We start from the raw sequence: 14,110 nt of genomic DNA, 5'->3' as shown, positions 1-14,110 counted from the left end.
ATTAACATAGTTATACAGAACCTTTCTGTGTTACTTAACCTGGAAATAGTTCTGAATTCATTCAGGAATTCATCTCCTGTTTGCCTGTGACACACTCCTAATAAACGTACAAATCCAAGAGTTCAACAGTAATGCTGTTGACAAACTCCTTACACCCCCCCCTTACTCTCACTTCTAAAAAAAACATAACACCAATTTTAGTGTCATTATATTGACTACCTGCATTTAACCATTGATTTAAGACATTTTAGTTATCTCCACTGAGGCCTGGATGCAACTGGCTCCTGAATACATTAAAATACATTAATGATTGTTTTATCCCTCATGAGCCTTTAATGTAGAGCCTACAGCAGGGGAGTCCAGAATCTATAAACTGAAAACCAGGAATGGCATTGCACAACTTTTTTGATCAATAAATTTCTTTCTTTTTTTCATTTTTTTAAATCATGTTCTACTTTAAGATTACTTTTTAACAATCATTTAAGCTTCAGTAATTTAAATATTCTTCTAGCTTGTCACTCAAATTATTTGTTTTGTTAAGCTGCTGTGCAGCCCTTTTTATCTCTATCTTAAAAAGGGCTATACATATAATTGCTGTAATATTTTTATCACCACACGTTATTGCATTATATTTCAGTGGAAGGTGTGACAACCTTTACTTTATCTGATCGGTATTTTCAGACCCCTAAGGACACGCTCTGCATGTCATCATTATTGATCTTTGAAAAAAAAAAAAAAAGAATCATTTTTTCCCCAGAAATCCTTCAAGGCCACTGGCTTTTTGTTTACGGTCAACATGGAAGGGTTCATTAGTTTTTTAATCATACCTGATCATTGCTACATTGTGGTGAGCAGTCAAACATCCGACTTTAATATCAGCCATGAAACTAAATGTTGGACCTGATGTGTCATTTTTATGACCATGTTTAATAATCATGCATGGATGTCAAGTCATGAAGTGGTATATCATAGATATTAGCTCTCCTGTAGAACACCACCACATACAGTATAAGATCAATAGTGGATATTATTCATGTGACGCATCATTCTTCCTTCCTCACATAAGGATGTTTTTTCTCCTGAGGTACAGTCAGAAGCATTATCATGCATTGTCCTTCTTTCATGTGCGTTGTCTGTGTTCAGAGTGTAAACACAGCTCCTCACAAGTATTTGGAGCGTTGTGGTGCAGTTCAGCCTCGACGAGCATCACACTGCACTTTGATCGGGCTTTCCACGGTATCATAGCAACAATTGCCTGGCTGCCTGCTTCGAGGTGGTGCTTCAGAGCTGTGTGTGTTTTCAAAGCCTCCAATCTCATTTCTGCGGTCAAAGAATGGAGTGATGTACTTGAAGTTGAACCTTAATTTTCTCAAAGCTTGTCAGGTGTTACATGGGGGTAAGGTGATCCCTTACTGGTGGTTGGACCTGCAAGTTTGATTTAAAGGGGGTGGTGGTGGGGGGAAGTAGATATTGAAGCCATAGATTTATATACTATACACATTCACCAACTGATTTTCATGGGAAATGGCCAAATGGAAACATTATTGCATATGTGAACTTGATTGTGAGTTAACTGGGCTTTTATTGGGTAAAACATTCTTCAACGCATTCTTGATTAATTAGTGAGTCAGAAGGTCAGCTCAGGTTGAAGTTTCAGGGAGGTTTGAAAAATCCACTAACTAAATACAGTATATTTGTCTCAAAGTTTTGGTCATCAACATCTTGTATTTACACATTTTAGCACGCCTTTATTTTACTTACTCTGAAAAAGGTCTTACAATAACAAATCCCTTGCATTGTAGATACATTAACCTTGTGACAAGTGCTAGGAGTGAGAAGTTTGCATATTTCAATCGGTGGAGAGCACACGTTCTGTAGATCAGCGTCTCTAAAGGAAGGAGTTTGCCAGGGTAAGGATATTTGGTGATTAGCATTGAGGCTGCTATGCTAATGCTGTGTTTTTTTTACTGTTAGCAAGTTGAAACAGATAAGCCATTATTTTATTCTAAAGGTATGTAGTTATGTAGAAGTACTGAGGATCATGTATGTCCCAACCTAAATTTGGGTTCCAAGAATGCTCGCAAATTTTCATAGGACATAGAATTAGCATAGCAACTTTAGATAAGTCAGACATTTATATTAAACTTTAGCAAGCTGTAGCTATCGTTTGACATTAAATCAGAAATTTTTAAAAAGAATGCTCATTTCATGTAATTTTATATCCTATATCCACTGTTCTTTACCTGAATGTGACACTTGGAGTTAGTGTAAATCACCAAAGCTAAAGTGGCGCCCACTCTTCCACCTATAGGCTGGGTGAGTCAAGTCATGGTTGCACAATACAATTTGAAATCTCCGTCCCTCCAGGGACCTTTCCTGGTCTGCTCTTCCAAACGTAGCAGAGACAGCAGTGATTATCAAAGGGAAGCCCTCTCACAATGACTTTGGCCAAACATGAACCTGAACTGTCATCTCACCTCAAAGTTAAAGGTCCCCTTATCATGAATAAAACTTCTTCAGGAGGAGCCTTGATTGTGTTCTGTAATGAAAGGGAGCACATAAATCCCACAACACATTATCACCAAGGGGACTCCCATTAAGTCCCCCTCTTTCATAAAACACTGATCTTCATTTCTGTCACAGGCATAGTGCAGAAGCTGCATGAAGATGTATGTCGAAACATGTCCAAACACTTCAGTTAGAATATTATCTGTTACTTAGAGCAGATTGGGGTGTTTGACAGATATGGGCAGCGAGAAGAGTAGGGAGTGACTGGAAGGCACCAATGCATTAACCATGTGATACTATTTATATCAGAGGAGCAAGGGTGACCCAGTAACTCATATGTGTTACGCAACATGTGAATGGAGCAAAAAAGAGCATGCTATATGCACATCTCAGGGGCTCAGATCTGCTTGTCATAGATACCAATTAGAGTTAATTGCAGTAATCAGGGAATGCTGTGAATGGAAGCATTATTGTGAGAGAGTGTAAACACATACTAGTATGCCAGAGACCAATGGGATCCATGTAGCATGCTGTCACACAGGTTCTCACTCCATATTACACTGCTTTTCTTCACCATACTGATAGTGCTCTTCTCTGGCTCTCACCAATAGAGCCATTAAAGATCACATGAATGGACAAGTGTGCTTGTTCAGTCTTTATCCAGCATGCAATTAATGTATCACCTACGCATGAACACACTGATTTAAAAAAAACAAACAGTGTAGTTTATTCTTAAACTGCATGGTAAAATATGATAGATAGATAGATAGATAGATACTTTATTGATCCCGAGGGAAATTCAAGGCATCCAGTAGCAGTATACAGACAGGCAGGACACAAGACATTAGTTACATTAGACATATTTGCATTTAAATAACAGAGTCCCTTCATGAAAACAAGTCATGTGCTGGTATCGACTGCAGATTGAAATGTCAAAGCCAAATGGAAATCTCGTTTTATCAGGGTCTGCATTGATATAGTATTTCTCCATATTTAGGGAATGTATGACAAATGATTGGCTTTCAAAAATTTGTCACTCATCTTGGGTTACAAATAAATGGCTGTAGACCCTCCCCTTTACTTAAAAAAAGCAACCTCCTGCTCACTACTTCACCAACATGACACCAATTTGAAGCTTTGAACTAACTTTTTCTTTTTCATATAACTTTAATCACAGACAAGGGGAGAGATTAGCAATATTTATGTTATGGTTTATAAATAAAACATAGACTCCACGAAGCCACCATGACAACGTTCATTGTTTTTCCAACACCATTTATAAAGCTTCAAGTTCATCATTTGACCACTGCCTCTTTTTTTAGAGCCAACCGGGAGATGGTAGAGAGGAGGAAAATACAAAGATATCAAAGCTAAGCAGTCAACACCATGGTTAATTCATAAGTTTTTGAATGAGCAGATTTACTCTCATGTTTTCCGGATAATGAGATTCTTTTTGGGATGGTGGCTGATTATATCTATTCGTCAGACTCAGGCTAAGAGACCCTCTTCTTTGAATAAAACACCAACAATCCTGAGCCAAGAGCTGGTCAACAAATAAATAAATAAATACTGACTAAGCTAATGTGCAAAAAAAGCAATACAGTAACACTAAAATGTCAAATCTCAAACCCAGATTCATGCTCAGTGTCATGAGCCACAACGAAAAATCTAAATGAAATGGCAGCAGCATCCAATCAAAGCAACCATAGCCCATTACATTAAGGATTAATATAATTAATAGCCGAGTTATTTTCTCATTGGCTTGATTTTCAAACACCTGAGGTTACCTCTTTAAAAAAAACAAATCTTGCAATGACATCCAAATATTCTAGAGTTACCTTATAGTATTCTGTACAAGTGTTGGATTGTTTGACAACCATCATCCCAATAAGTGATTAGGGCTCAGCTGCCTCCTTTTAGCAGTATAATTTCAAATGAACTTTAATTGTGCTTTTGTAAAACTCTTCTATCTATTGTTTTGCCTTTTTATTGTGTTGGGGTTTTTTTAATTATTGGACCTTAAGTTGAGTACACAGTTTTAATGTTTAGAATGATTATACTGATTACCCCCCCCCCCCCCAAAAAAAAACAAAACAAAAAAACAAACAAGTAAATGTGAAATATTGTAGAACTTGCATAATAAAAGTTACTATGGTACTATTAACATAGACATGATCTGAAAAGAGGAGGGTTAACTTGGAGGCTTAATTTTTGTCCGAAAATTATACAAAATTCATCTTTTTCTTGTGTATTTTTTTTTTTTAAAGGTACAAAATTAAGAGATCTTTTTAACATCTTAAAAGAAAAAAGCTCTGAAAAAAGCTTTGTGATCCTATTATGGCAAAATGCATCATCATTTAATGATATTACCAATAAAATGTTAATTCAGTTCATTTGGGGTGTGATGCAAAAAGCGTCATATTGCATCACATGAAGAAAACTTTCAAGCAAAGAAAAACACATTTCTCTCGTCTCAGGGCAAAATGAGGGCTGGATTCACGACCATTCAACACTACTACCATGTTTCTAATGATACAAAGCTTCATGCAAATGGGTGAAGTATCCCTTTAAGTGGTTGAGTCATCATCTCTTAACCAATGTAATGGGTTCGATCCCCAGGTCCTGCAGGATGAGAATGTGACTAAGACAAAAACAAAACAAAAAATCATGTTAACATCAAAGGATAAATATTTGGTTTGATTCCTGTTTTGATTAGACTCATTCATCCACTGGGACTCAAGCTTAATGCTGGCTAATGCTAACAACAGATACAACAGAAAAGTAGAACAAAATACAAATGAGCTTACCAACACTGCAGTATTTATCCTTGTCACTGGTTGGTTATTGGGCCTGGACGTTTCCTCACAAATCTCTTTTTACCTTATCAAATGAACAATTAAACTAAAATGAGTTTATTATATTTGGCAACTTTGTTTCAAATTAACAGTCATCCAACTATTAATGCTGATGAACTATCAACTCCTGTGATGTAACTGTGAAGACCGGCTGTGTCTGCAGATCATGTGAAGATAATTGCTCACCCTGGGGTGCCAGGTCACGGTCAGTCATGCTGTTGCCCTTTAATGTCCAGTATGTCCAGTAATTATAGCAATGCAACTGAAATATCAACATTGAGACAGTCACATGATTAGGGTCAGTATAGAGGTTGACAATTGTGCTTCAAAAAAAGGCTGACAACCCAAAGCCCCCCAAACAAATCAATCCTAAATACTTTTCTTTTTTAAAGGTTTATTTTAAGTTTTAACATGTAAGACAATTGAAAATGCTAGCCTATATGAAGAATCAGTTTCTTTTGGTTGTTAGCAGTTTGCTTTCTTGTTGTTTTCAAACTGACACTATGGAAAACCAGAATCTATAATGTAGGAACTATAAGTGAGGGTGACATAAACTACCAACACAGAAAACATCACAGGGAAATCAAACACAATCACAACTTTTTACTCTTATACTTCACAATTCTTCACTGTAAAAAATGTTCGTAAATTTTGCGGTGAAAAACTGTCAATCGTGACAGTAAAAATCTGTAAATCTCAAAAACAGTTTGATACTGTTTATATAACACAGAATCACCGTAAATAAGTTAATCAGGAAAAAACTGTGTTTTTTACATTTTTTCTCTTGAAAAAATACGTTTCCCTACTCTTGCACAGTTTTTTTAATGGAAAAATGCCGTAATATGTATAACATTCAATACTGTGAATTTTGCATTTATTTCTTGAAAAGAATACAATATTTCACAGTTAAATGTATGTACTGTTGTGCTGATCACTGAAACATACTGTAATATTTATAACAGGTCACACTACAGTTTTTACATTCATTTCTCATAAAGAATGCAGTTTGTAACTACTATTGTACTATACTATTGTGCTGATAACCGAACAACTCAAACTGAAAACTTTATTTTTAACTTTTAATTTTTAACTTTATTTAGATTATTTCTCTGTTGTTACAATGCTAATTGTCATTGTTTTTCATATGGTTGAAGAGCCTGTTTATTTCCCTTTACAATGAATTATATTAACAATATCTATCCTAAGACAACAGTTTGCCTTTAAATGTTTTAAAATGTTTAAATTCATATCTTGAAAATAACTCTCATATGAACTTTTGTATTATATATATATACACACACACACACACACACACACACACATTTGTTTTAAAACATTAATCTGAGCTATCTATCTAAACTGAGTAGAAGTCGTATGCCCCCCTACAGTTCGTTCGACAGACTGTGCATTCTTTGACAGCGCGCCTGAAATTCAAAACGGGCCAATCAGCGCATCGCATCTGACGCATCGTACGTTAACCTCTGACACACTCCGGTTCACGGTCTTCACCAGAGGAGCAGCTTTCATCAGCGTCTGGACTTTTTTATGATTTCCAGCCAAAGCCTGTCGTCAGTACACCTCGGTAAGTACAGCAAAACCAATTAAAGAGACCGAGTGAATTATTAGCAATCGTTTAATCAGTTTGACTGCTTTAAAAAAAAATGCGCTGTGTAGTTAGCCGCTTAGCATCAAGCTAAAGCGGGTCCGTCTGTGCTGAAGCCTCCGGTTAGCTAACTACGCTGCTCGTGTTGTGGATATAAGCTCTGTGTGTTTTTGACTGTTGAATATGTATTCCTGTAATGTATGTGGAGAAAACGTTACGTCTGTAAAAGCCTATGTTTTACATTGCAAACTGCACCGCAATGAACCCCGACGTGTTTTCAAATGTGTTGGAACAAGTTGTAAGCAGGTGTTTTCTGGATATACCGCGTTAAAGTCGCACTTCTATCGTCACCACAGCAGTACACCAACAGTTACTCAGGATACGACTTTAGCGCCATTAAAATGCACCATCTCAATTTGTGAACGCCAGTGTGAGGGAACTAAATCGTTGGTCGCTCACTTAAAGGAGCACATAGCAGAAGGGCGTCATGTAGCTTGCCCAGTGAGAGGATGCAAAAATGTGTTCACTGCAAAAACGTCCTTTACCTCTCACATGTCCAGAAAGCACAGACATTGGTCAGAAAATGTGATTTGTCCATCAACCAAAGATACACAGTGTGAGAGTCCCACTACAAGTGCTAGCACACAGGGAGCTGCCAGCATGTCAGATGCTGAAAACATTATTGGGGATGGGTCTAATTTCAGTGACCTGTATCTGAGAAATATATGTATGTTTTACATAAAACTGCAGGGACAGCATCTTCTTCCAGTGTCTACCATTCAAAACATTGTTGAAGAAATACAGAATATACACGAGTTGGGACAGACATACTTTGAATCAACTTAACTTACTTCTAAAAGATAGAAAACATCAGATGGGTCATCAAATGCCTTATTGTGTGTGGTAAGTAAACTGAACCAAACCTGTAAGAAATAAGTACCACTGGATTTGTATTTATGGCTGATATTGAAGCTCTTGTCTCTTGTATTTTTTAGGGTCCTCCTGCTTTGCCGCTGAGACATTTATGTTGAGCATCGACCAAGAAATTGTCAACAACCACATCACTTCCTTCACATCTGCCATCTGCCTGATGTTTGGCAGTTACTACTGCTTCAACATACACTACCCAGTGGAACTACGGTCTACACTGGAGTTCCTCCAACGGTAAAATTTCTTTCTTTTTATAATATTAGAAAATACACTGCATTTGATGACCCATCTGATGTTTTCTTTCTTTCCTTCCTTCCTTCCTTCCTTCCTTCCTTCCTTCTTAAAGGTGTTTCTTTTCAATAAATCCTGAGAAAGGCACCAAAGTCGAGTGGAATAAGAAGAAGAAGAAAGTGTTCTCAGTCAATCCCAGGGTCCTCACTCTGATCTCAGACCTTGCTGACCACGAGTGGACCTACCAGTGATGCTGAGGGATGATATGATAAAAGGTACACTGGATGTTATATAAAATGCAGATATTTTGTTGTTAGAGTTAAATTTCTGAAAGTTTTACAAAAGCTATATTTTTACTAGATAAATTGTCTGGTACAGTTTGTACATGTTGTTACTAGTTCCAGAATTGTCTTAAAAATGGTAAAGCTCTCAAGTGAAGTGTTACAATTCCTTGCACTCATAGAGATTGTATATTCTTTAGCTTTATGATGCAAGATTTGAAATTTTGCTCCCCTTCAGGGATGATTTTATTTTGATAACGTGAAAATGATACCCTGTATGTAGACTGATGTCACTTTGTGGTTATATTTGTACCAAAAAATGCACTTAAATGTTCTCAAATTAAGTCTCAAGGTTTCTTGGCAAATTGTGTCTTCAGCTACTACACAAGTTTGAAATTGAAACAGTTTCAAAGTGAACATTTCTTACATGATGTTTTTATAGATGATGTTATGATGTTATTCATAGATATTTTGTGATATGTAAAACTTCAAATATTTGATATTTACAACCTCACAAATATCAAATAAAGAGTTTATATATTTGAAAAGTTTAAGGTGGATATTTTTTGTGTTGCTGTTTTAGTACATTAAGTAATTTGACAATATTAATTCATGCTTTTTGTTTTAAGTTTACAGAACAGAATGAATGATAACAGTGGAAATGCTAATTTGGCTGAATATTCAAAGTATATTAATTTTTTTCTTTACATGTGATCTTTTCTTATTTTATATTATGTTCTGATTCTACTCTGATAAATATAGAGAAGTGAAGTATGCTTCAAACATCTTTTGTTAGATTTTTACATTGATGGATTTAAGCAGTAGTTTATAATTCATAGTACTAATTATACAATTAATGAACATGCTTTTACAGTAAAATATGGACTAAAACACCATTTTTAACCATAAAATTAGCAGCACTAGCACTCATTGCTATTACTAATAGACATTGATTTACTGTAATTTTTGAGGGGAATTTCTGTGCAAACCTTAATATTTGCAGTAATTTTTGGGAATTTTTACAGAATAAATTAGTAGTTTATATTTTAGACTGTTAATTGTCAAGCAAAAAACCGTCATATGCCATGAAACAAACTTTATTTTAAGCGGTATTTCCATGTAAATTTTCAAGTAAAACACATTTTTTTAAAGGTTCAAACTTTTTTTTTTAACAGTAAAATATGGAATGAGGCACATTTTTTAACCGTAAAATCAACAGTATCGATAGTAAATGAAGAAAATGTTTACCGTAATTTTACGGTAGTGTTTCGGCAACCACAGCTGCCGGAAGTTTACCGTTAAAACAACAGTTTTCTTTTTACAGTGTTGTTAAGGTTTGTCGCCTGTCGGAGGGGCAAATTGAATCGTCCTCTTTTCTCGGTTTGGAGGACAGCAGCAAATCTGCAAAAGCAACAGTTTGTCTGCTGAGTATGAACATGTCTTAGATTGCTCTCAGGCTACAGACTGATTGACTTGCTTATTTATCCTAGCGCCTGTTGCCCTGACAATGATGAAGAGGAGAAGGAGGACAATGATGAAGCAAAGGTAGAGTGTGATAGGCTATAGACCCTGACACACCACCTTTCTTTTAACATGTTTGTTTATGATTATAAATGTTTCCTCCCCTCCTTATAACAGACATGGCTCCATATGAGATGATGTGTGCTTTTGTCCCACTGACACCACAGCAGTGACAGCTCTTGGTCTGCTCCTTTAAATGAGCCTTTGCGCATAAAGCATCCGAATCACCACAACTGCATCAGTGCTGGCTGGGGTTGCTTAGCAACTGGACAGCACAGAGATCCCTGAAGAAAACCTCTTCTCCTCCTCTGTATAAAACACAAGCTTGTTTGATTTCTTCAATTGTAAAGTGCGCTGAAGCAATTTTACAAAAAATGATGTTTATGTTTCAAAGAACAAAAAAGAGAGACTTTAATTCATGACAGGAAATTAAAATATGAAAATAAAACACTATGTTCTTGCTGTGTTAACGCGCGTGTGCCTGTATGTAGCCTTTGACTGTGCGCGTCTCTCACTCACTCACACTCTCTCTCTCTCTCGCTCTCTCTTTCCCTCTCCCTCTCCGCCTCCCTCTCTCTCTCTGTCATTCAATGTGTATAAGTGTGTGTTTCAAAAATGTACCAAAGTGAAAGAAAAGCCTGAAAACACACTGCCACACCAACATTTTACTGTGCTTTAGGGAGAAAGGACAAGCAGCTCGTGAACAGGCTGGCGCGAAGGAATTCACCTTAGGTGTCCCCCTCCTTCTCATCGCTCTATAAAAGGGACATTGTTTTAATTTCAACTAAAAACTTGGATAAAAAGAAATAATCCAGAGACGAAATGTCCTTTAGATGTGTTTTCTGACATTTGATCCTTTGCCATTTGTTGAATTGTTTGTCGGAGGAGACGCTTGGCACACTAACGTGTTGAAACGCCATTTAACGCTGGACAGCGGAGGCAGGTGGACTTTCCTCGTATAGGTTTGTGTCTTTTTGATACGAAACCTGACCCTAGATGCTTCTGCATATTAGGGACCATCCATAGATTATCGGCATGTAATTTTTTTTCCAACAAAGGAGTGATATAGCTTGCTCTGACGTCTGCATCAGATATTACCCAGTGCTTTTTCAATGTGCATTTTCCCCTCAGTGACTTTGCGCTGATCTACATCATCATCAGCAGAAGCAGCGGCAAAGGCAGCAGCAGCGGAGAAAGCAGCAAGGGGGGCACACAAACAAGGAATGAAGATTTCATATTTCCTTTCCTTCCTTTAAACCCACCGCTCCCCTCTAACAGAGCAGCGTTTCCAGCTCCAACAACAAATATCTGTGAACAGCATCACAGTGTGGAATAGTCTGACGCCAGAGCCTCGCTGGAACCATGCCTCTTCTGCAGATTTGGACCGGGAAATTTCATCCACCGATTTGATCACCGGGAGGCTCCTGCTCACTCATTCATGCCAGTGTTTGTGTTTTTAAGGGGAGGAACACTTGTCATCACTTTTAAAAGTATTGTGTATGCTGTTTTTGGAGCAAAGATGTCTGATCTCCTGGTGCTGGTCGAGGGGCTCTGTGACCTGCACGGATTTCCATAGCTGAGGGAAAACAGCGGGGGCCAATTAGACCAGATTTTAAAGAATCCACAAGCCTCTTTTAATGAAGACATCGCATGCGTGCATGTTGGCTGAGTTTAGTCGACATTTTTAAAAGGCAATTATCTTTTTTTTAATTGCCACTTTTACTTTGTGCGTTTTCTGGAGGGCCACTGGACTGGTTGGATTATAGAAACTATATCTAAGGATTTGTGGAGATGTTGGGTCGCCAAGAAGATAAATTATGTGGAATTTTCTCTGCTCTGGCGGCTTTGTCCTTCGTATGCTTTGTTCAAAGGTAAGAAAAACGTTGTCTGGAGGGAAAAAAAACCTTTACACCAGCAGACGTGATTATCGATAAAACGGCTGAGATGTGGCAAATCGCATTGACGGTGTACCCAGGCCTACTTATTAGGGCATTGCTACCGATATAGGCTCAAATAGATGGTGCTGTGGCGCGCAAGAGCGTAAAAACATGCGCGTGCACTCTAGCAAGCCTTTTGTGAAACGTAACCTATTATCTAGATATGAAAACTGGCGTTGCCCATATAGCCTACTCTGAACGTGTTGAAAATATGACGACTTTTAGTGATCTTAAGATGACAGGCTTCAGTATATCAGCCGATGATTAGATCATAGGATCAATCAACCGAAGATCGATTGATTGCGCCACGGTGAGCAAGAGTACATGGTGTGGCCCCTCGGCCTATAAACCTATTTAATCCATCCTTTTAAATGCAAACATTTCCAAGAGTGACATTTCCAATTCATATAATTACACCATTTCCTCTTTAATCTGACTCGAACCAAATCAATCAAAATCTCAAGACTCCCCCCAGCAGGCCATCAGCTCTGTCTGCTGTTGCTGCCCAGATAGATGCAAAAGCTTTAATGTTTTAACAAATCAGCTTTTGGTCTTGGTCTTTGAATGTTACAGTATGAATTACAGCACACATCTTTATGAACATAATCACAGTCCCAATCCTCCCTGATCAGCCTCTTTTATTGTTCTGTTGTTACAAATCCCCTGTGGCCTTCTCTTTCCCCCCCCCCTCCTGTCTGCAGTCACCTACAGCCTCACATATGAGATTTAGGCGCTCTGCCAGAAGTGGGTCGAGCCACTTTTTGACATTTTGATTCCATTAGAATAACCCGGAATCATCTTGCCTGTGTTCCAGGTGTCAGTGATATTCCTCCTCAGTGGTGCTCTCAAGTGTCAAACCTACAAGTCGTGTGGCTGGCCAGCTTGATGAACAGCTGCACAGCCTATGAGCTAATTGAAGAGTACTTCTCTGACTGAGCCCAGGGCTAGTGCTCCTGTCAGGGGAGCAATTTTAACCCACTTCTTCCTCTACATATCTCCCCCTACCCTACTCTACCCCACCCCTTCACCTGCACTCATCCAACACACACCCTCCTCCCCTTACAACAAGGAACCTCAGCTGAAGAGCCAGTATCCGTCTGGTGATGCAGGTCATGGCATTGATGTTATAGGTGTCAGACCACAGAGGCCACAGAGTGGGCCTCTACTTGATATACAAGTCAAAGTTAGTTTGATTGCAACTAGCTTGAAAAACTCATTTCCAATAATAATAATAAAAAAAGGTTGACAGGTGTCAAATCATCACATCTCCCCAACTGATTAGATGAACGTATAGGTGGGGCTACAATGGGGGAAATATGCATCCACCTTCATAATGACAACACCAGAGTCACTGTGCTGTTTGTGTAATGCAGAATGTTAGAGCATTACATGTACAGCAAGCACTGCCAGATTTTCTTACATACTTTCAATGTAGTGCAAATATGTATTTATTGTTGTCAGTTTTTACCCTTGATTTACTGTCTCTTTGTTTTTATGTGAAACACTTTCGGCTTCAGGCGACTCAAATACATGTTTACAAGATTTGGAATAAAATAGGCAAAATGTGACATAATTAAACGCAGAAGAAATTAAGTGCATTTTATAGAACTCCAAGAGCTCCTATGCTTTGTCGAAGCATATTGACGTAAGGGCTCGCTCTTTAAATGTGGCGCTTGTGTCATTAATGTTGAGAACAGAAAGGACATGCTGTGATAATTTACAGGCTTGTTGATACAGAATGTGTCCTGTACTGAAACAAAAGGTCTTTGATTAAAGGAACATCTCTATTTATGTTGCCGCGATATTTGAATATGTCTCTAACACTAGTTTTCTCATCCCTCAGCTCCTCCACTGGAAGCTCGGGAATGTCTGTGGCCAAGACTACCGTGGACAAGTTGCTGAAGGGATATGACATCCGGTTAAGGCCTGATTTTGGAGGTATGTGTTATGGCTGCATGTGTTTCTGTAAGCTTTTCTGTTCACAAGCCGAGGTGTGCGCACATCAACATTGAAGCGTCATTACTCTCGAGTCTGCTGAAGAGTTGGCCTATGGCACAATGCAGGGGAGAGCTTTGAAGTGACGGCTCCGATGTCATTACTATGCATTTATTCACACATGTGAGATGGCTGCTCCTCAAGAAATAGTGCTCACATAAGGAAGGGCAAGCCAACACTTTTTTTTCAATCCATATCCGATGTATGGATTTTTATTACTGTATTACTTTCTTTAGCTCTTTGTGTTAT

General features: G+C 38.1%; 2 protein-coding genes across 3 annotated transcripts in view; both read left to right on the top strand.

The window, feature by feature from the left end:
* Window positions 1-6,863: 6,863 nt before the first annotated feature.
* On the top strand, window positions 6,864-8,962 carry LOC306831852 (uncharacterized protein). Its single transcript, XM_079356097.1, has 3 exons — window positions 6,864-6,945; window positions 7,962-8,130; window positions 8,243-8,962. Exons 1-3 carry the CDS (start codon window positions 6,909-6,911, stop codon window positions 8,376-8,378), a joined length of 342 nt encoding a protein of 113 aa, XP_079212223.1. The 5' UTR covers window positions 6,864-6,908; the 3' UTR covers window positions 8,379-8,962.
* Window positions 8,963-10,612: 1,650 nt separating this feature from the next.
* The window catches only part of gabrb4 (gamma-aminobutyric acid type A receptor subunit beta4), a 69,596-nt gene continuing 66,098 nt past the window's right edge, over window positions 10,613-14,110 (top strand). For both annotated transcript variants that reach the window (XM_079355015.1, XM_079355014.1), the window contains exons 1-2: window positions 10,613-11,800; window positions 13,710-13,804. In XM_079355015.1, the coding sequence (XP_079211141.1) occupies window positions 11,721-11,800; window positions 13,710-13,804 (175 nt within the window). In that variant the 5' untranslated portion in view covers window positions 10,613-11,720. The remainder of the gene's footprint in view (window positions 11,801-13,709; window positions 13,805-14,110) is intronic.

Source organism: Symphodus melops, assembly GCF_947650265.1.
Source record: "Symphodus melops genome assembly, chromosome: 11".
In the NCBI taxonomy this organism is placed as follows: Eukaryota; Metazoa; Chordata; class Actinopteri; order Labriformes; family Labridae; genus Symphodus; species Symphodus melops.
Note: the sequence above shows the minus strand (reverse complement) of the source record. Positions and strands in the feature narration are given on the sequence as shown.

Bases quoted from the DNA above. Each gene is read 5' to 3' on its own strand.
- LOC306831852 (XM_079356097.1), top strand. From the start codon at position 6,909: ATGATTTCCAGCCAAAGCCTGTCGTCAGTACACCTCG. The intron at 6,946-7,961 runs GTAAGTACAGCA...TGTATTTTTTAG, and splicing joins CCTGTCGTCAGTACACCTCG to GGTCCTCCTGCTTTGCCGCT. The intron at 8,131-8,242 runs GTAAAATTTCTT...TCCTTCTTAAAG, and splicing joins ACACTGGAGTTCCTCCAACG to GTGTTTCTTTTCAATAAATC.